We start from the raw sequence: 23,757 nt of genomic DNA, 5'->3' as shown, positions 1-23,757 counted from the left end.
GCTTTTTTTTCCCCAGAGCGTCCCCAATTCAATAATATAGTGGCAAAAACGCGAAAAAACCAGCAAAATTAATGAACATGCTGCATTTTTTTCCGCAATGCGTTTTTTGGCGGAAAAAAAAACGCAACATGTGCACAAAAATTGCGGATTGCATTCTAATAATAGGATGCTTAATGTAAGCGTTTGTTTAGCGGTTTTATCGAGTTTTTATAGCAGAAAACAGCCTAAAAAAATGCAAAAAATCCTGAACGCATGCACACAGCCTTAGGCTACAGCAACACAAAAATACTTATTTTATGAATATAAGTGTTTTTATTGTGTAAAAGTTGAAAATACAACAAAAAAGCAAACATAAAAAATACTGAACAGGAAATAAAATAAAAAAAAGATACACATCACATTTTCCCCATACATGTACCCCAAAATGAGGCTAACAGTCATCATATGGCTACATATTCTAATATTCTGTACTTTAAGGGGAATCATTAAAATATTTACTCCTGTTTGTTGCTGTATGAGAGTTGCATGTTTTAGTTGTCTGTGTAGCTGTGCAGAGGTTTGTCAACTTTTGACAATGGGGTTGTCTGTGACATGATGACCCCTTTATCTGCCCCTTTAATAAGGGCCTAAGAGCAGTAACTGGTGACTATCCTACATGCCCAGTATATAATGGTTCACGCTGATGTCGCCAGCGTCCCGTACCGGCTTCCTCAGTGGTGATGGTGAGCTCATTGCTGGCTTCGCTCTTGCCTATATGGTTTTTTGCATACATCCGGATGTTGTAAGTGGAGGATGGGTGGAGGTCGATGATGGTCGCCTGGTTGAGTTGAGGTGAGACGTCTTTGGTTCTCTGGACGGAATCCCACGAGTCTTGTAAAGAGAGAAGAACACAGTGAACATAACAAAAAAAGCCAAGATGGCAGCTATAATGCCAGAAAGAACAATCTGAAAATGATGTCCGCATTGTGGAAACCCACCCTTATGGTCCTGCTTACTATTTTCTGAGGCCTCCGGACCCCATATGCACTTAGGATGGAAAAGGACATATTTGATATTACACCTGTGGATCTTAAGGGCGAGGCCTCACGACTAGTGTTCTACTGTACTGCCATTTGTAAAAATCAGAACATATTAATAAAGCTGGTTGAAAAATCTGTATTACTAAAGCAATATGGAAGTAAACTAAGGAAATGTTGATCTTAATCCCTTCAATCCCCGGCCTGATTTCACCTTCATGAACAAATAATACAATTCAGGCCACTGTCACTTTATGTAGCGATAACGCTTCACCAGATCCCACTGATTCTGAGACATATGGTACTTTATGATAGGGGTGAAATTTCTTCGATATGACTTGCACTTTTTTTTTATAAAAATATCGGAAATTTTACAAAATTTTTTGAAAATTTTGCAATTTTCAAACTTTTAATTCTTATACCCTTAAATCAGAGAGTAAAGGTACCGTTACACTAAACGACTTATCAACGATCATGACCAGCGATACGACCTGGCCGTGATCGTTGGTAAGTCGTTGTGTGGTCGCTGGGGAGCTGTCACACAGACAGCTCTCCAGCGACCAAAGATGAGGGGAACGACTTCGGCATTGTTGAAACTGTCTTCAACGATGCCGAAGTGCCCGGGTAACCAGGGTAAACATCGGGTTACTAACCGCAGGGCCGCGCTTAGTAACCCGATATTTACCCTGGTTACCATTGTAAAAGTAAAAAAAAACAAACAATACATACTCACATTCCGATGTCTGTCACGTCCCCCGCCGTCAGCTTCCCGCACTGTCTGTGAGCGCCGGCCGTAAAGCAGAGCACAGCAGTGACGCCACCGCTGTGCTCTGCTTTACGGCCAGCGCTGACAGTCAGTGCAGGGAAGCTGATGGCGGGGGACGTGACAGACATTGGAATGTAAGTATGTACTGTTTTTTTTTTTTACTTTTACAATGGTAACCAGGGTAAATATCAGGTTACTAAGCGCGGCCCTGCGCTTAGTAACCTGATATTTACTCTGGTTACAAGTAAACACATCGCTGGATCGGCGTCACACACGCCGATCCAGCGATGACAGCGGGTGATCAGCGACCAAAAAAAGGTCCTGATCATTCCCCAGCGACCAACGATCTCCCAGCAGGGGCCTGATCGTTGGTCGCTGTCACACATAACAAGATCGTTAGCGGGATCATTGCTACGTCACAAAAAGCGTGACGTTGCAACGATATCGTTAACAAAATCGTTATATGCGAAGGTACCTTTATGTAACAGAAATTAATTAAGTAACATTTCCCACATGTCTACTTTACATCAGCACCATTTTTGAAACATAATTTTCATTAGGACGTTATATTTCTCATTTTTACAACAAAATTTGCAAACCCATTATTTTTAGGGACCACCTCACATTTGAAAGGACTTTGAGGGACCTATATCCCTAAGAAGTGCACCCCTCAAGGTACTCAAAACCACTTTCAAGAAGTTTATTAACCTTTCAGGTGTTTCACAGGTATTAATGAAATGTGGAAGTAAAAAGAGATCATTTTACTTTTTTTTTTTTTTTGCAAAAATGTTTTTAGCCCCAAACTTTTTATTTTCACAGGGGGAACAGGAGAAAATGCACGGTACAATTTGTTGTGCAATTTCTCCTGAGTATGCTAATACCTCACATGTGGAGGTAAACCACTGTTTGGGAGCACGGCAGAGCTCAGAAGGGAAGGAGCGCCATTTGACTTTTTGAATGCAAAATTTGCTAGAATTATTAGCGGACATCATGTTGCAAATGGAGAGCCCCTGATGTGCCTAAATAGTGGAAATCCGCCACAAGTGACCCCATTTTGGAAACTAGACCCCTGAAGGAATATATCTAGATGTGTAGTGAACACCTTGAGACCCCCACCAAATGCTTCACAAAAGTTTATATTCTAGAGCCGTAAAAAATAAAAATTTATCACAAAAATGTACTTTTAGCCCCAAATTTTGCATTTTCACAAGGGTAACTTTACAATTGTACCATACAATTTGCTGTGCAATTTCTCCTGAGTACGCTGATACCCAATATGTGAAGGGAAACTACTGTTTGGGCGCACAGCAGGGCTCGAAAGGGAAGGAACTCCATTTGACTTTTTGAATGCAAAATTTAACTATGTAAAATACTGACCAAATACTGAACGTGTGAACGTGGCCTAATCCTGACAATAAAGAAGGTGTAGTTGTGGTTTAGAGAATTTGTTCCTTTCTAAGTTTTCCCTCCACAAACAGCGCTGCAGTTTCAAGCATGGATGGGTGTCAGCCCTCTACAGAGAAAAGTTAGTGGAGGACTCCGCACTACACAAACTCTGCGAACATTTTATTCTCGGGATCAGTGGGGAGTTCCAGAGATTAGACTCCCACAATGATAAAGTGACCTTACTACAGGTCCTTCTCAAAAAATTAGCATATAGTGTTAAATTTCATTATTTACCATAATGTAATGATTACAATTAAACTTTCATATATTATAGATTCATTATCCACCAACTGAAATTTGTCAGGTCTTTTATTGTTTTAATACTGATGATTTTGGCATACAACTCCTGATAACCCAAAAAACCTGTCTCAATAAATTAGCATATTTCACCCATCCAATCAAATAAAAGTGTTTTTTAATAACAAACAAAAAAACCAACAAATAATAATGTTCAGTTATGCACTCAATACTTGGTCAGGAATCCTTTGGCAGAAATGACTGCTTCAATGCGGCGTGGCATGGAGGCAATCAGCCTGTGACACTGCTGAGATGTTATGGAGGCCCAGGATGCTTCAATAGCGGCCTTAAGCTCATCCAGAGTGTTGGGTCTTGCGTCTCTCAACTTTCTCTTCACAATATCCCACAGATTCTCTATGGGGTTCAGGTCAGGAGAGTTGGCAGGCCAATTGAGCACAGTAATACCATGGTCAGTAAACCATTTACCAGTGGTTTTGGCACTGTGAGCAGGTGCCAGGTCGTGCTGAAAAATGAAATCTTCATCTCCATAAAGCATTTCAGCCGATGGAAGCATGAAGTGCTCCAAAATCTCCTGATAGCTAGCTGCATTGACCCTGCCCTTGATGAAACACAGTGGACCAACACCAGCAGCTGACATGGCACCCCACACCATCACTGACTGTGGGTACTTGACACTGGACTTCAGGCATTTTGGCATTTCCTTCTCCCCAGTCTTCCTCCAGACTCTGGCACCTTGATTTCCGAATGACATGCAAAATTTGCTTTCATCAGAAAAAAGTACTTGGGACCACTTAGCAACAGTCCAGTGCTGCTTCTCTGTAGCCCAGGTCAGGCGCCTCTGCCGCTGTTTATGGTTCAAAAGTGGCTTTACCTGGGGAATGCGGCACCTGTAGCCCATTTCCTGCACACGCCTGTGCACGGTGGCTCTGGATGTTTCCACACCAGACTCAGTCCACTGCTTCCTCAGGTTCCCCAAGGTCTGGAATCGGTCCTTCTCCACAATCTTCCTCAGGGTCCGGTCTCCTCTTCTCGTTGTACAGCGTTTTCTGCCACATTGTTTCCTTCCAACAGACTTACCATTGAGGTGCCTTGATACAGCACTCTGGGAACAGCCTATTTGTTGAGAAATTTCTTTCTGGGTCTTACCCTCTTGCTTGAGGGTGTCAATGATGGCCTTCTTGACATCTGTCAGGTCGCTAGTCTTACCCATGATGGGGGTTTTGAGTAATGAACCAGGCAGGGAGTTTATAAAAGCCTCAGGTATCTTTTGCATGTGTTTAGAGTTAATTAGTTGATTCAGAAGATTAGGGTAATAGGTCGTTTAGAGAACCTTTTCTTGATATGCTAATTTATTGAGACAGGTTTTTTTGAGTTATCAGGAGTTGTATGCCAAAATCATCAGTATTAAAACAATAAAAGACCTGACAAATTTCAGTTGGTGGATAATGAATCTATAATATATGAAAGTTTAATTGTAATCATTACATTATGGTAAATAATGAAATTTAACACTATATGCTAATTTTTTGAGAAGGACCTGTATATGACAATACTCTATGAAATGGAATACCCCTTTTACATTTTCACAAGGGAAAATGGGTAAAAATGGCACCAAAAATTTGTCCCACAATTTCTGCTGAATGTGGATATTCTCCATTTGTGGCTGTACAGTACAGCTTAACCACACAGTGAGACGCGAGAGGAAAGGAGCGCTATTTGCCTCCTGGAGTAAAGATTTTTCTAGAATAGTTTGAGGACTTAAAGTACAGAGCACCTAAGTGTTAGAAGAGCAGAATCCCCCCTCAAGTGAGCCCATTTTGGAAATTATACCCCTTTGAGAATTTATCAATAGGTGTAGTGATGATTTTCACTCCATGGGTGTTTTCCAGAAACAACCAGCAGCCCCTTATATTTCCGTTCACAGATGACAGACCTGAGAGGGGGCTTTTTTTGTAGATTGAGTTGAAGCTTTTATTGGGAATATTTAACTTAAATTTTGTGCTCTACACTGATTACTTACTGTGAGTATTCCACCCAAATCTCCAAGTAATGTGATTCAGATGAAATCCCAGAGGGATCCATTCACTATAGTGAGGCAGCAGAGTTAGTCTGGACTCTGTCTGGCCTCTGTTGAGCAGTGTCCTTCTTTTCCGAAGTGCACAAAACTGTGGCAGACCGCGTTTTTGTGCACGCCTAAAAAGATGGAAATGGCCAAATCAAAGACCAGATAGCGTCCACATTGCCTCCATCTGACTCACTATGATTAACATGGAAACCCCGGTGTAAGCGTTCTGCGTAGAGTGCAGGATAAATGTGAGCCGAGCCTTACTGTGATCTTTGGGAGGCAGAATGAAAAAAAGTGATTAGGCGACTTTATTCTTCGGGTCAGTACGATTACAGCAATACCAGATTTATATAGTTTTTTTTATGTTTGGCTGCTGTCACACAATAAAAGACGCTTTTTATTGCAAAAATAAATTTTTGCATCCCCATATTTTGAAAGTTATAATTTTTCCATATTTTGTCAGAGTGATGTGATGGCTTGTTTTTTGTGGGAAGAGTTGATGTTTTTATTGGTACTATTTTCGGGCACATGAAGTTTTATGATCGCTTTCTATTCCGGTTTTTGGGAGGCGAATTAACAAAAAGCAGCAATTCAGGAATTGTTTTTTGTTTTTTAATCGATAAGGCAACTTTATTCTTTGGGGTCCGTAAGATTACAGCAATACCACCTTTATAATTTGTAAGGTTTGGCGCTTTTTTTTTATTTTTAGATTCGTTTATAAATTGCAGAATAAATCATACAATACACACATTTGCATTTGTTTCTGTCATTATCCATTATGACATACAGTGTGGATCGTTACAATGCGTAGTATTACAAGAGTAATAAACGGTGCATGTCAATCACAAGTATCCTATTATATAACCTTAACTACATCAACTACTAAAAGAACTAAAAGAACGCCACCAAAAGAAAGTTCCGTATAAATTTCACCCTGTAAGCATTGTCTCCAAAACCACAGACCTCACTTCCTACGTATATATTAAAGTATTATAGATTCTAGAGTATGATGAGAGGAGTTCCATTTACCCCACATTTTCTCAAATTTATCTGGACATCCTCTATTCTGATATAATGTCCGTTCATACGGGATAATTGAGTTCACTAAATCCACCCAAGCTCTAAGAGATGGGCAAGAACCACCCAACCATCTCAGCGCCAGTACCTTTCGCGCCAGGAACAGTGTCTCTCGCAAAAAAATCCCAGTGTGGTGGTCCCAAACCTCCGCATCCCACACCCCAAATAAGCAGGTCAATGGCTCAAGTGGGACAGGAATCAGCAACAAGGATGTCAACAATGTCGTCACCTCTTTCCAATAATGAGAGATAACGGGACATCTCCATATCATATGAATAAAATCCGCATCACTTAAGTGACATCTCAGACAATCTGACGAATGAAGACGGCCCATCTTGAAAAGACGAGTCGGGGTCAGATAGGATTGATATATTATGTACAGCTGAGTCATCTGATTGTTAATTGATGGGGAAACCTTAGTTGGAGATTCCAAAATGTCTTCCCATTCTTCCCCCAGTGTATCTGGAAGAAGCCCCTCCCACCTCTTCTTAATAGAATCTATAGTAGACCCCTCTCCTATGGATAATAGATAAGTGTATAAAGAGGAGATAAGTCCTTGAGGACCTTGTGTATTGAGAATACCTATCAATGGAAGAGATGAAATGGCTCGACCCGCACCCATATTTCACACGTGTGATTGAAAGGCTGATCTCAACTGTAGATAGCGGAAAAACTGGGATCTTGGGATGTTATAGGTATTTTGTAATTGTTCAAAGGAGGTAAAAAAAACCCTGGTTGTGTACATTTCCTATTGAGAGAACACCATGTGATATCCAAAATTCCGTGGATGGGTGGCCTAATAATCCCGGGAAATAACTGTTATTCCACAGTGGCATTTCTGCCACTATATCAACAAATTTGGCTATTTTTTTTATTTGACTCCATATTGATCTTGCCAACCGAAGCAAAGGTAGCAAACGGGGAACACCGACCCTCTCCATCTCCAAAAACCCCAGTGGACAATCAATCCGAGCAGAATAAAGCAGATGACTCTCTGAATTAGGGAGAGAATTAGAATTATTGGGCATCCACTTATTTATCATTTTAACCTGCCTGGCTAGATAATATAAGTAGAAGTCTGGCAAAGCCGCTCCTTCCCCCCGCCTCGGTCTCTGCAGAGTAGATAACCTAAGTTTAGGCCTACTTTTCCCCCATATAAAAGACGTGGTTAGGGAATTTAGAGTCGCAAAGAGGGATTTAGGTATTGGGACAGCACTATGTTGAAGGCAGTAGTTTAACTTGGGGAGCAGTATAATTTTGATCAAATTAATGCGACCAGCCACAGAGAGAGGGAGCTTATCCCAGGTAGTAAATTTAGATTTTACCAGATAAATTAATGGGTAAATATTAAAGTGTAAATCAAATCTGCTATGTTGAGACATATAGATTCCCAGATACTTGAAATTGGAGACAATGGGCAACGCCGAGAGAGTTTCGAGACGCAACATTGGAATATGAGAAAGAGGCATCAGGGCGGACTTATCCCAATTTAAGGTTTGGCGCTTTTAGACAAAAAAATACTATTTTATATTAAAAAAATCATTATTTTTGCATTGCTTTATTCTGAGAACAATAACTTTTATTTTTCCGCTGATGGAGCTGTATGGCGGCTTGTTTTTTGCAGGACAAAATTATGTTTTCAGCGGTACCATTTTTATATACATCTGTCTTTTTTTGGTTGAGTTTTATTCCACTTTTTGTTCGGTGTTCTGATTAAATTTTTCTTTTTTTTGTGATTTAAAAAAAAAATATTTAATTTTTTTTTTTTTACTTTCTTAGGGTGGTTTCACATTTGCGTCTCTGTGCGCAGCGTATCATCTGCATGCGTCATGCATACCTATCTTTAACATGCCATTACATTGCTTTTACATTTGCTGACAGCAGCACGCTGTCTGATTTCCTACCATTGGAAGCAAACCTCTCCACCTTCCCACTAGATCTACTGCATGTTCTCGCATCAAGGATATCAGGAACGCTGAATACCGGGCGGCCCTTAACAACAATACTGTACAGAGGTTTAACCTGGTTTGGTCTCCCTGGGATTTCTTTTGGGACATGTTAAATATATGACTTCTGTGAGATGGATATTAATAGGACACAACATTCTATATCATGTCCCCCTTTTTCCTTTTGTCTGAGCCTATATGCTTGTTCGTTCATGAACTTTTACCCTTTATATACTTGAAAATGTTTAACAGGAAGTTAAAGTAATATTGTGGAACAATATTGGTTGACAACCTACAGATTATAGTGAAAATTTTAAAATGGCTTTTTTTCTTTTCCTATAAAAACTGAAAAATGTATTTAAATAAAAATTACAATAATTTAAAAAAAAAAAAAAGCCTTGTTTTGTCTTAATGGGGGGCGTGTAGCAGTAAGATGCGCCAAATTAATTAAGAGTCGTAAGCGACTAATGAATGCAGCACATTTATCAGTGACGTGCGGCTCATCAGAACTGTGACTCTGATTAGAGGTTATGGCTGGAAGTAACGCCGACACTTTCCTTGAATTTGCGAGGCGAGGCTAGCCATGTCCCATCTTCTCTCTAACAAGGCCTATTTTAGTGGAGCTGCTTAAAATTGGGGTGAAAACACCAAGAGCCGTGAAAGTGTTTTATGCCAGTTTTCGGGTTTCCTGTCCACATGACCGCTATGAGGCCCATAACTTGGGGAGGGGCAGCACCGCTCATCATAATTTCAAAGGTATGTCCATCCTCCGGACGCTGATATCATTGAATAGAAGTGGGGATGGCGGAGCTGAAGGATTTGGGATCCACCATTCACCCTGCGCTGGTGAGTCTGAGACTCCGTGATCTGCAGGCACGAAGACGTCACTACACCTCGTCTGTAGTGTGGAGCCTCAGTATTCACACTGCACAGAGCGGAGATGGGACGAGGCGAGCAGTGTTTTTTGTTTTTATGTCAGTAATTGTGTGGGCCAATCACATTGAATGTAGGGCTGGTGGGGGCTAATCACACTGAATGGTGGCCAATCATACTGAATGTACCACTAGTGGGGGACAATCACACTGGGTGGTGGCTAATCATACAGAATGTACGGCTGTTGAGGGCCAATCTTACTGAATGTAGCACTAATGGGGGCCAATCACACTTAATGTAGGGCTGGTGGGGGCTAATCACACTGAATGTAGGGCTGGTGGGGGCTAATCACACTGAATGGTGGCCAATCATACTGAATGTAGGCCTGGTGGGGGCCAATCTTACTGAATGGTGGCCAATCACACTTAATGTAGCACTAATGGGGGCCAATCACTATTAATGTAGGGCTGGTGGGGGCCAATCTTACTGAATAGGGAGCTGGTGAGGTTAGTCATACTTAATGGATGGAGGGGACAATTATACTGAGTGGGTGGGGGTGGAGGGGAAATTATACTGAGTGAGGGGCTGGTGGAGGTCATAATACTGAGTGCGGGGGGATTGTACTAAGAGGGTTAATGGTGGAGGTCATAATACTGAGTGGGGAGCTGGTGTGGGCATTATACTATGTGAGGGCCTAGTGGGGGCCATAATATGAGTGGGCTGTAGACTCTGAAGGCCTTCATTCTGTGTAGGGGTCCTCATACTGAGTAGGAGGCTGTTTTAGACCTCAAACTGAGTAGGGCGATGTGGGGGCATCATACTTTACATTCTAGACCTTATGTGTAGAGTGAAACTGTGGGGGGATTCACTCAGGGACACCAAGTTTAGTGACCGTGTAGGTGAGAGCATTTTTGGAATCATCATTCTCTATAAAAGTGATACAAGGGGTATTGCTGGTGAGAGCGCTAAGAGGTTTCAATAGGGACATAATTACTGTGTATGGGGCGCAATACATGTGCTTTTCCAGGTTTAAAAAGGTTGGTAGATATGATATTTATATATAATTTTGTGGTATCATATCTATCAACTTTTATAAATCAGGAAAAGGACATGTATTGCGCCTCACACACAGTAATTATGCCCCTATTAAAACCTACTGTATATGTCCTTACATACACACATGCACTTTTTTGTTTGGTGGGGGGGATTAGAACTTTTGCTATAGGGTCCTGTGATTTCTATGTACAGTTAGGGCCAGAAATATTTGGACAGTGACACAATTTTCGCGAGTTGGGCTCTGCATGCCACCACATTGGATTTGAAATGAAACCTCTACAACAGAATTCAAGTGCAGATTGTAACGTTTAATTTGAAGGGTTGAACAAAAATATCTGATAGAAAATGTAGGAATTGTACACATTTCTTTACAAACACTCCACATTTTAGGAGGTCAAAAGTAATTGGACAAATAAACATAACCCAAACAAAATATTTTTAGTTTCAATATTTTGTTGCAAATCCTTTGGAGGCAATCACTGCCTTAAGTCTGGAACCCATGGACATCACCAAACGCTGGGTTTCCTCCTTCTTAATGCTTTGCCAGGCCTTTACAGCCGCAGCCTTCAGGTCTTGCTTGTTTGTGGGTCTTTCCGTCTTAAGTCTGGATTTGAGCAAGTGAAATGCATGCTCAATTGGGTTTAGATCTGGAGATTGACTTGGCCATTGCAGAATGTTCCACTTTTTGGCACTCATGAACTCCTGGGTAGCTTTGGCTGTATGCTTGGGGTCATTGTCCATCTGTACTATGAAGCGCCGTCCAATCAACTTTGCAGCATTTGGCTGAATCTGGGCTGAAAGTATATCCCGGTACACTTCAGAATTCATCCGGCTACTCTTGTCTGCTCTTATGTCATCAATAAACACAAGTGACCCAGTGCCATTGAAAGCCATGCATGCCCATGCCATCACGTTGCCTCCACCATGTTTTACAGAGGATGTGGTGTGCCTTGGATCATGTGCCGTTCCCTTTCTTCTCCAAACTTTTTTCTTCCCATCATTCTGGTACAGGTTGATCTTTGTCTCATCTGTCCATAGAATACTTTTCCAGAACTGAGCTGGCTTCTTGAGTTTTTCTGCAAATTTAACTCTGGCCTGTCTATTTTTGGTATTGATGAATGGTTTGCATCTAGATGTGAACCCTTTGTATTTACTGTCATGGAGTCTTCTCTTTACTGTTGACTTAGAGACAGATACACCTACTTCACTGAGAGTGTTCTGGACTTCAGTTGATGTTGTGAACGGGTTCTTCTTCACCAAATTAAGTATGCGGCGATCATCCACCACTGTTGTCATCCGTGGACGCCCAGGCCTTTTTGAGTTCCCAAGCTCACCAGTCAATTCCTTTTTTCTCAGAATGTACCCAACTGTTGATTTTGCTACTCCAAGCATGTCTGCTATCTCTCTGATGGATTTTTTCTTTTTTTTTCAGCCTCAGGATGTTCTGCTTCACCTCAATTGAGAGTTCCTTTGACCGCATGTTGTCTGCTCACAGCAACAGCTTCCAAATGCAAAACCACACACCTGGAATCCACCCCTGACCTTTTAACTACTTCATTGATTACAGGTTAACGAGGGAGACGCCTTCAGAGTTAATTGCAGCCCTTAGAGTCCATTGTCCAATTACTTTTGGTCCCTTGAAAAAGAGGACGCTATGCATTACAGAGCTATGATTCCTAAACCCTTTCTCCGATTTGGATGTTGAAACTATCATATTGCAGCTGGGAGTGTGCACTTTCAGCCCATATTATATATATAATTGTATTTCTGAACATGTTTTTGTAAACAGCTAAAATAACAAAACTTGTGTCACTGTCCAAATATTTCTGGCCCTAACTGTACACCACTGCCTGTGGCTGTTATCATGTCCTCTAAGTAGTGATCATAATCTGGATTTCGGCAGCACTCAGCAGGAAGCCAGTGTGAATGTAGTGGAGAGCACAGAAGTGCTAACACGGGTAAAACCATGCGGTGTGATGCAATACTACGCGTGGCCAGCGGATGGCGTCACAGTACCAGGTTCTCCAGGTATGACTGCCACTCGGTCACAATATGCTGATACCTGATTTGTTTTTGCATTCAATATCGTATCCTGTGATTGGGCTGTTGCCATCAAATCCCATAGTCCAGCGGAGAGCGATGCTTCGGGCTCGAACTTCTCGGATCTCGATTTCTGGAGGGTCTGGAGGTTCTGGGAAGAAATGACACATGTGTATAAGCTGTTTAGGTGCTTATAAGGTGTAAATCCAACACTATAGGAGATCTCTAATAATAGGTTTGGGATCACCTTTCTAATAATTTGTAGGGACCCCCATTAAACATGTGGATACTTGTTTTTTCCATGTGATAATCCCTTTACGTTCGTATAAAAAAAGATCAAAGTTTGAGAGTCCTCAGTGGTTGATCCATTTTAATGGCTAACCGAAAAGAAGGAAACAAATTGCAAGCTTTTGAGACTACTCGGGTCTGATCGGGGGGGTGCCCATTGTCAGACTCCCACCAAACTGATATTGATCACCTTATCTATTGCATTATTCCTGTGTCCTGTCGTGTATAAATATGTGACTCTTCAGATTTTGTGTTTTTCTTTGCCTGATGAAGACACCGGAGTAGTCTTGAAAGCTTACAATCTTTTCAGTTAACCATTAAAAGGTATCAATCACTGGGGACTCTCAAATTTTAATATTTTTCTATCTACTGGCTAATATGATACTATATATATATATATATATATATATATATATATATATATATATTTCCTGTTTAAAAAAAACCCTGAAATTCATAATTTAAAAGATTTGTCTAGGACTTGAAATGGGTCATTAATATCAGTTTGGTGGGGGTCTGACAACTGGCACCCCCCAATCAGCTGTCTGCAGCCGCTGCTATTCAGAACCGACACGGCACACTGCTCCGTATTCTGTGTAGTGGCCGTTTTTAGGTACTACAGTTCAGCTCCTGTTGAAGTGAATGGGAGCTGAGCTGTCATAACCCAATACAGCTGTGCTAATACTAATCAATATCTAAGTTATGGAATACCCCTTTGATATTTTACTAACCCGAGACATAATAGGCTCAAGTCACAGGCCTAAGGCCTAAGGCTGCACCACTGAGCCAACATGCCTCCTTATAACAGTGCTGTTGTGGAGAGCTTGTGTGAATTTACCATCTGCATCTACATCCGGCCTGGATTGAATACATGTGAATATTTAAGTGGAGGGCGATTTCTGGAAAGCCTCCTTTCAAGGTGAGTGTTGGAGTCTGATCACAAGTGAAGAAATGTAATGAATAGGATGTGAATAATGACAATGTTCGCCATTCCAGCGCACGTCGGGAACTACAACTCCCATGTACCTTGCACTGTGAGCTGGATCATCCCTCGACTTTCTCCAAAAGAATTTATGGCATGACACGAGAAGAATCCAGAATCCTCGCGGACTGTGGGCAGGATCTGCAATTAACAGAATAGAACCAGGTACTTTTCGGATATCCGCCGATATGTGTGGTTCCAGGGCCTGAAATCACTAGATTTAGTCTGCACCCATGAAGAACATGAAGGACCTCCACAACTATTGAGGAGTGCAGCATTCATTCCAACCAATAATAGCAGATACTACGGAAAGTGCACCTTGGTTTTGAGGCTGCTTTATACCATAAATTAGGTGACTGCTATAAAAAAAAACCTGTGAGTAGGACACATCCTATTAGATTCAGAAATCTACCCAAAGTGTGTTCACCAGTAACCACGGGAGGAGACTTGCTGACGGCAGACCATACCTGCAGTATGGAGAGCACTTCATCGCCCACCTCCTTGGTGGACACCTGGTACCGGGACATCTCAGGGACGTTAATCATGCGATCCTCCTTCTCCCAGCGCACTATGATGGGCTTCTCACCGTGGGCCGTGCAGTTCATCTCCTTCTTTTGACCTTGAGTTGCCAGTGTCGTATTAGGGTAGGAAATGATTCTTGCCGGAACTACAAAAAAAAAAAGCCAAAAAGATATTAGGTAAGATAGATAGATTCCATTACCTGATGCCCCCATGCCATAGAGTTCCGTACAAATGTTTATTTTTGTATCAGTTAATGACATATTTCAAGAACTCCCTTGAATTAATGCAAAATGTAATTGCATGTAATGCTGCATTCCTGCAATTAGTGGCCGCCATAGAGACAATGAGCAGCAAACTGCTTTACGGATTGTTGCAAATGTAGTTTTTGTGCATTTTGCTGCTTGATAAAATCAGACAAAAATTGCTATAAAATTACAACAGCAGCATTAAATCAGTAGCAAGTAAGAAAGTTAAGCCCAGGAGGCCATATTACTTGTCCCCCAACTTCCTCAGCAACTGGTAGGGTTAAGATAATAATAAATAATTAGTGATGAGCGGGTGTGCTCGTTACTCGAATTTATCCGAGCACGCTCGGGTGTTCTCCGAGTATTTTGGATGTGCTCGGAGATTTAGTTTATGTCGACGCATTGCATGATTTGCAGCTATTAGCCAGCCTGAGTACATGTGGGGGTTGCCTGTTTGTTATGGAATCCCCACATGTGTTCAAGCTGGCTAATAGCTGTAAATCATGCAGCTGCGTCGACAAAATAAATCTCCAAGCACATCCAAAATACTCAGAGAACACTCTAGCATGCTCGGATAAACGCGAGTAACGAGCACACTCGCTCATCACTAATAATAATAATTGTATTTCTATAGCGCCAACACATTCTGCAGCACTTTATATTTTAGAGGGAACTTGTACAGACAATAAAAGACATTACAACATAACAATAATCACATAAATCAACATAAACCAAGAGGAGTGAGGGCCCTGCTCGCAAGCTACAATCTAAGATATGGCTTTACAGAATGTTACAAACTGAGAGAAGTTGATGGGACTGAACTCTCCCCAGGTTCCTCCTGCTCCAGTCTTATGATGATAATTAGCATTAATTAGATACGTGTTGTCATGCGGCCGCAGCATTGTTTGATGTGGGGCATTTATAGGGTCCGACAACGATTGGATTGCCAGCAATAACCAAACAGTGAGATCTGATTCTATGCGTCAGGGTGAAGGTTGCAAACAATTAGGAATCATATCTCATTCACATTATGGGAAAGTGCTTTGATTTAATTGTAACAGTGAATGTGAGTGTTATCGAGAGTGCAACAAACAGCAGCACACACTGTCACTGTCACTATTATGAGGTGTAGTGTGTCTATTAGTAATATGGAGGCACTGTCACTATCAGTATTATGAGGTGTAGTGTGTTTTGTTATTAATATGGAGGCACTGTCACTATCAGTATTATGAGGTGTAGTGTGTCTATTAGTAATATGGAGGCACTGTCACTATCAGTATTATGAGGTGTAGTGTGTTTATTATTAATATGGAGGCACTGTCACTATCAGTATTATGAGGTGTAGTGTGTCTATTAGTAATATGGAGGCACTGTCACTATAATGGAGTGTAGTATGTCTATTAGTAATATGGGGCACTTTCAGTGTCTGTATTATTCTCCCATTACTGCGGTGAAGTAGTCATGTGCCCTCAGCAGAGAAACACCCCCAAAACATAATGTTTCCACCTCCATGCTTGACAGTGAGGACGGTGTTCTTTGGGTCATAAGCAGCATTTCTCTTCCTCCAAACACGGCGAGTTGAGTTAATGCCGAAGACCTCGATACAGCACTCTGTGAGCAGCCAACTTCTTAAGCAATGACCTTTTGTGGCTTCCCCTCCATGTAGAGCAGGGGTCCCCAACCTGTAGCTCGGGAGCCACATGTGGCTCGCGAGCCCATGATGTGTGGCTCGCGGCTGCCTGCCAGCTTGGTGCATTATCACCAGATGTAAATAACTATTAAGAGCAGATCCCTAAATGGTTACTTTTGTGTGTAGCTCTGTACAGAAGAGCAGATTTGAATGGGAGTGAGATAGGAAACAGTGGAGCTTGGCATACTGCCTTGGTGTGAGTTCAGTGGAGAAGCTTTGGTTGTCATTATACCGATAATGGAGGCTCTCGGTGTCACTACTGAGAGTGGGGGAGAGGCTGGCTGTGGCTCTCAACCCTCTCTCAGAGCTGAATGTGGTTCACGACCCTCTTTCATAGCTGGATGTGGCTCTCAGGGTCAGAAAGGTTGGGGACCTCTGATGTAGAGTGTGTCAGTTACTGCCTTCCGGACATCTGTCAAGTCAGCAGTCTTCCCCATGATTGTGGAGCTACTGAAACAGACCTTTTTAAACTCTTAGGAGGCCTTTGCTGTTGTTAATTATTCTAATTTACTGAGATAATGACTTCTGGCTTTTTATTGGCTGTAAGCCATAATCATCAACATTAACAGAAATAAAGACTTGGAATAGATCACTCTGTGTGTAATGTCTCTATATAATATATGAGTTGCAGTTTTTGTATTGAAGATATGAAATAAATTATCTTTTTGATGATATTCTAATTTAGCGAGAAGCACTTGTAGATGTGGGATAGACAGACAGATAAATAGATAGATAAATAGATAGACAGACAGATAAATATATAAATAGATAGATAAATGATAGATAGACAGATAAATAGATAGATAGATATAGATAGACAGACAGGTAAATAGATAGATAGATAGATAGATAGACAGATAGATAGACAGACAGATAGATAGATATAGATAGATGATAGATAAAAAAGGCAGTACTAGCTGGCATTATAAAGTTAGCAAGGTTGCAAAATCTTTAGGCAACTATCAAACCTCCAGATGGCTAAAAACAATAATTAAAGTAGCACTCCATCAAGAGTTTAGGAAAAACTGCGATTTAATAGCTCAATAGGGGGCTCAGCAACATTTCGGTTCTGTTGCGAACCTTCCTCAAGCCTTGAGAAAGGACCAAAAAACAAAGACCGTTGCATAGGACAAGGAAACTGCAAAGATGCAAGGACAGGTGATTATAATGTATATTGTTATTTTAGGGTAAGTTCACACAGGGCGTTTTTGCGGCGTTTGTTTTCTGAAGCAAAAACTGATCATCTTGGCAGGAAATAAGCTGCGCCAAAAAAGCAGGTTTAGGTGCGTTTTTGGTGCCTTTTTTGCCACGTTTTTGGTGCGTTTTTTTTCATGTATTTTTTTTCGCTTTGTGCATGCCAATAAAGTAGAGTGCACACAGAGAAAGAAAAACTACTTTCTGTAGATAGAATGAATAGATAGGATAGATTGACAGGATAGAATGAATGGATTGACAGAATAGATAGGATAGATAGAATGAATAGACAGAATGAATAGATAGAAAGAATAGATAGACTGAATAGATAGACTGAATAGATAGATAGATAGATAGATAGATAGATAGAAAGATAATAGATAGATAGAAAGATAATAGATAGATAGAAAGATAATAGATAGATAGAAAAGGTAGAATAGATAGAATGAATAGATTGATAGAATAGATAGAATGAATAGATAGATAGAAAGAATAGAAAGAATAGATAGAACAGATAGAACAGAAAGAATAGATAGAATAGAAAGAATAGATAGAATTAATAGATTGATAGAATATATAGGATAGATAGATAGAATGAATAGAAAGGATATATAGAATGAATAGATAGATAGATAGAATAGATAGATAGACAGATTAGATAGATAGATAGACAGATTAGATAGATAGATAGACAGATTAGATAGATACATTACCTGTGACATTTTCCCAGTGTAGAGGTTACCTCAGGTCAGGCAGTGAGGGAGCGCAGTTCGGTGACGTCACCGCTAGTTCCTGAGCCTGCGCCGCTCCGTCTCATTCATTCCCCAGTAGCTTACTGCCGGGAGCGGTCCCATTAGCCGCGCTCACGGTGCTTTATCTCCCCCAGATACTGCGTGGGACACACATTATATTGGACTACGACGGATCAGGGAGTATACTTTTGCTTTTTTATTTTATTTTTCTTACAGAAGATCGATGGCTTCACTTTGGAATGGCAGAACAATAAAAATATGGTCAAAACTGTGTGGTGTTGTATTTCATTAAAAGACTTTTTTTTCTTCCTGTGTGTGTTTATTTAACCCTTTAATTAATATAGGATTTGTAATGAATAGGTGTCTTATTGACACCTCTCCATTACTAGGCCGGCTTAATGTCACTTACAATAGGAAGGTGACATTAAACCCTTATTACCCTGCTTGCCACCACTATAGGGCAAGAGGGATGAGCTGGGCAAAGCACCAGAATCGGAGCATCTAATAGATGTGCTTTATCTGGCAGTGGCGGGCTGCTATTTTTAGGCTGGGGGGGGGGAGGGGGCAATATCCATGGCCCCTTACCAGCTTGAGAATACCAGCTCCCAGCTGTGAGCTTTAGCAAGGCTGGTTGTCAAAAATGGGGGGGACCCCACGCCGTTTTTTTAAATTATTTATTTAAATTTTTTTTTTTAAAAAAGCATGAGGACCCCTCTATACCATAACTATAGCCTTGCTGATCTATAGCTAGCCTTGCTGAAGCTGACAGTTGGGAGATGCAGCCCCTAGCTGTGAGTTTTGCCTGGCTGGTTATCAAAATTAGGGGGGAACCCACGCCGTTTTTTAAAAATTATCATTTATTTATAGCACAGGAGCGGCAGATGAAAACTCCCATCCGCCGCTCCTGCTCTCACTGTAATTAGCGGCTGTGGGTGTCAGATGATGGGAGCTGTAGTCCCATCAGCTGACACCAGTGATCGGAGGTGAGTTTACACCTCCGATTACAGCTGAGCGCACCCCGCTGTCTTCTGACAATGGGGAGCCGCGGCTCTCTGACCGGCGGGGAGGATTACCCCGTGGATCAGAAGCGGTGTTTTCGACACGGTCATGCATATGACAGTATGGCAAACCCTAATGTCGGGCCAGGGGGGTCCGCTGCTGGATGATAGGCTACATGAACGCATCATGCAGCCTGTCATCTAGATGAAGCAGAGCCGGGTGTGACGTCACATCCGGCAATCCTTGACTTTTCTGCAGTAAATACACTGCAAGAAAACTCAACCTAGCGTATTTGCAGCGTTTTTTTCACCACCCATTCAAGTCAATGGGTGAAAAATGCTGAAAAAAACGCTGAAAGAAGTGACATGCCCTAGGTAAAAAAAACGCTGCAAAGCACAAAATACTGATCACACAAAAACCCACCCAATGTGTGCATGAGATTTCTGAAATCTCATAGGCTTTGCTGGTACTGTAGAAGCAGCTGAAAATTAGCATTAAAAAAACGCAGCTAAAACGCCCTGTGTGAACTTACCCTTAATCTTTTACTATTCTTCAAAACATGTAGGCTGGATTTGTACAAAACAGATCGCAAACAGTTTTGGATTTTCTAAAATCTGAAAATTCGTACAGAATTCGATCTGTTGTGGATCGATTTTCTGATCTCTAGTTATGAATTTTACGGCTTTCAAAAATCCACCCTCACGCCTCAAAGAAAAGCTAAAAATGCTACTTTTCTTCTATTTGGATCGCGGAGCTGCCGGGACTGTGGCGTCTCTGAGATAATTGCGCTGATATAACGGACTATAAACTGGCAGAGCGCTTCAGACATTCATTTGGCAGAAAACGTCCATTTGTAAAGACAAGGCAGACGCGCGGCTCGTATATTAACCGATACTTAATGGACTGTTCAGTCGGGAAAGCTGGCGCGGGGCACCGCTCTCAGATGGAGAGGCCGCTGTTTAGGATAATATGGAGAGCGGCACAGATGCTGGTGATCATAGCTACAACCTCCATGATTATTACAAGATTTATTGCAATTACACGCTGCGTTGATACCCAATGATCCAGTCCAAAATATCCTTGGCGCATAAAAAGCCCCAAAAGTGGAAAATGAATTGTGTAACTAAAAGGTGGTGTAACGCGACCAAACAACTTTAACTCCTAAGTGACTGCTTCCAGGGGTCGCAGCAATCAGACGAGTCTCTGGTGCAGCAGAAGTGCTGGGTCGTAGCGCACCTAGGTCAGCTTCGCCAGCGACTTATGTCATGGCAAGCGGCTGAATTCCCATTCAGCTAAACCCCATTTATCAAAAATATAATTAAAATTTTTTTGAATGCCAATTCTCCTAATTACTGGGAGAAATAATTAGGAAAACACACAAGAAACCTCTTACTGCTGCGACCAATATTGCTTTTTGTTTTTATTTTTCCTTCCCTTCTTCCAAGAACCACAACTTCTAAGTTCTAAGTTCTTTGAATGACACCACCTATTTTTTTAATCATATAATGGGTTGAAAAATGGGAAAAAATTTCAAGTGGGGTGAAATGATGAAAAAACAATAAAACAGCAATTCAGCAATCCTATGACGATTTATTTTATATACTGTGATACCACAGACAGAATTGCAGTATTTACAGTGGCTTCAAAAGTTTTCACCCCCTTGGCTTTTTACCTATTTTTTTTACATTACAACCTGTGTTTAAAAATGTTTATAATCCGATGTGTGTGTGATGCATCAGCACTAAATAGTCTAAGTTGGTGAAGTGAGAAAAATATTGGCATAAATTAAATTTATGGGATCAAATGAGTAATAATTGGCATGTGCATGCAATTTCCTCCATATGACCCATGCTTAGTGATCGATTGCACACAGGGGGACATCTTTAGTGTCACATGTCGGTCAGTATATTAACTTTACCTTTTCTGAAAGGCCACAGAGGCTGCAACACCATTAACAAGAGGCAGCACTAACCAAACACCATGAAGACCAAGGAGATTTGCAAACAAGTCCGGGACCAAGTTGTTGAGAAGAACAAGTCAGGGTTGGGTTATAAAACAATATCCCAATCTCTGATGATCCCCGGAGCACCATGACATCCATTATCATCAAATAGATACAACATGGTAGCACAACAAACCTGCCAAGAGAGAGTGTTCCCACCAAAACTCTCAGTCCGGGGAAGGAGGGCATTAATCAGAGAGGCAGCACAGGGAGCAAAAGTAACTCTGACGTTCCCAAACAGAGACTGGAGTATCTGTCCATAAGACCACAATATGCAGTACACTCCATAGAGGTGGTCTTTATGGACGAGTGGGCAGAAAAAGCCTTTACTTACACACAAAAATTGTAAGGCTCGTTTTGAGCTTGCAAAAATAAATTTCGGAGACCCCCCAAATGTATGAAGGAAGTTGCTGTGGTCAGATGAGACCAAAATTTAACTTTTTGTCCACCAAGGTAAACGCTATACCTGGCACCAAACCAACACAGCTCATCAGCCCAAGGACACCATACCCACAGTGAAACATGGAGGTGGCAGCATCATGCTGTTAGAATGTTTTTGCGGCAGCAGGGACAGGGAAAATGGTCCAAGTCGAAGAGAAGATAGATGGTGCAAAATACAGGGATATTCTTGAGAAAAACCTGTTTCAGTCTGTCAGTGATTTCAGACTGGGACGGAGATTCACCTTCCAACAAGACAATGACCCAAAGCATGCTGCTAAAGAAACACTCGAGTGGTTTAAGGGGGGAAATGTGTAAATGTTTTGGAGCGGCCTAGTCAAAGCACAGACCTTAATCCAATTGAGACTGTGATCAGACTTGAAGATTGCTGTTCACTAGATGAAACCATCTGACTTGAAGTTGCTGGAGCAGTTTTGCCTTGAGGAATGGGCAAAGATCCCAATGCCAAGATGTGAAAAGCACATGGAGACTTATACAAAGCGACTTGCAGCTGTAATTGCTGCAAAAGGAGGCTCTACAAAGTACTGACTTTAGTGGGTTAATAGTTATGCACACTGAAGTTTTTAGTTATTTTGTCCTGTTTGTTGTTTGCTTCACAATAAAAAGAAAAACAAATATTCACAGTTATATTTAATAAAAGAAAAAGAAAAGTAAATAAAACGATAAAAAATATGGAATTATAACAGGACCCTAAAGCCAAGTGTGAAAAAGCCCTAAATGGTGTCTACACTTTTGCAGCTGTTTTTTTAATTACTTCTCTTGAAACTACAGTCAAATTTAAGAAAATTAAGCAAATTTGGAAAGTACCTGTAATTAAAAAAATAAATTCTGGCTTCTTTCTGTATACAGCTCCTCTGCAGGCTGATGTGTCTCCAAGGTTATAGTCTAATGACCTGCAGTCATGTGGCAGTATACATGATAAAGGAATGGAGATGTAGTGGAGCGGCAGGAGCTGGCGTGGGGCATGGGGATCTGCCGGCCCCTGCATGAAGAACCGCACATGTGGGTAGAAATTAGGGAGGACAATTTTGAGTTATTGTTTGCAATATCACTATCCACATCCAGCGCCAATTGATGATATAACAAGTCGTCTTTTACACAATCTAATGCAAACTTTATAAGGACAACTGATCCTAAATACTTTTGTTCACAGTTTGCATATTGCTGGTCTCAGCAGCAGCTCCCGGTTTATCCGGGCACTTTTTCCTCTTTGACTTCCAAGTGCTCTAACTTTTATTATTTTCTTGGTGAAAATTTTCTCACGGCGCTCCCACTGACGTCAGATAGGTGAAGTGAGTTCATTGGCTGTGAACTCGCAGGACCTGTCTGACGGCACCGCGAGCAGGAGGACTTTCTCGCACTCGCGATGCCCTCAGTGTCTCTGCTGGATGACAGGCTGTATAGTCGTATTATGCAACTATGCAGCCTGCCATCTAGATGTAGCAGAGCTAGACACGTCGTGGGACAAATGGAGTAGCAGCATCTCTGCAGAAAGGTGAGGAATACTGTTGTTTTTTACTTTATCTCTCTTGCAGAAGACAATGGCGTCAGTGGAATGAGCAAGGTCATAAGTATGGTTTAATTAAGATTTATTAATAGAGTCTGTGTCATTCTTTCTATTAAATGACTTTATTCTGTGTGTGTTTGCTTTTATACAATATGACTATGGGGTTAGTAATGGGGGCGTCTTATTGACGTCTCTCCATTACTAACCTCAGGGCTTGATGTCACCTGACAATACAAAGGTGACAACAACCCCCCCCCCCCAACTTTCACCCCACTTGCCACCACTACAGGGCAAGTGGGAAGAGCGAGGCTAAGTACCAGAATTGGCACATCTTAGAGATGCGCCTTTTCTGAGGTGGCTGAGAGCTGATTTTTTTTAGCCTGGAGTGGGGCAGTCTCCCATGGCCCCTTCCTAGGCTATTAATATCAGCCCACAGCTGTCTGCATAGCCATTGCTAGTTATTAATTATAGGGGGACCCTACGTCATTTTTTGGGGGGAGCAGTCCCCCACTTTAATAGCCAGGAAAAATGAAAACAATAATATATTCTTTTTGCCCTCCGCTGGCTCTGCATG

General features: G+C 41.4%; 1 protein-coding gene across 2 annotated transcripts in view; it reads right to left on the bottom strand.

Annotated features, from left to right (window-relative positions):
• DSCAM (DS cell adhesion molecule) overlaps positions 1 to 23,757 on the bottom strand; it is a 570,150-nt gene that overhangs the window by 201,139 nt on the left and 345,254 nt on the right. For both annotated transcript variants that reach the window (XM_069760714.1, XM_069760715.1), the window contains exons 12-15: positions 14,281 to 14,480; positions 13,858 to 13,954; positions 12,566 to 12,694; positions 703 to 870 (exon numbers count right to left, since the gene is read on the bottom strand). In XM_069760714.1, the coding sequence (XP_069616815.1) occupies positions 703 to 870; positions 12,566 to 12,694; positions 13,858 to 13,954; positions 14,281 to 14,480 (594 nt within the window). The remainder of the gene's footprint in view (positions 1 to 702; positions 871 to 12,565; positions 12,695 to 13,857; positions 13,955 to 14,280; positions 14,481 to 23,757) is intronic.

Source organism: Ranitomeya imitator, chromosome 3, assembly GCF_032444005.1.
Source record: "Ranitomeya imitator isolate aRanImi1 chromosome 3, aRanImi1.pri, whole genome shotgun sequence".
Lineage (NCBI taxonomy): Eukaryota > Metazoa > Chordata > Amphibia > Anura > Dendrobatidae > Ranitomeya > Ranitomeya imitator.
This window is presented reverse-complemented; position numbering and strand designations above follow the sequence as displayed.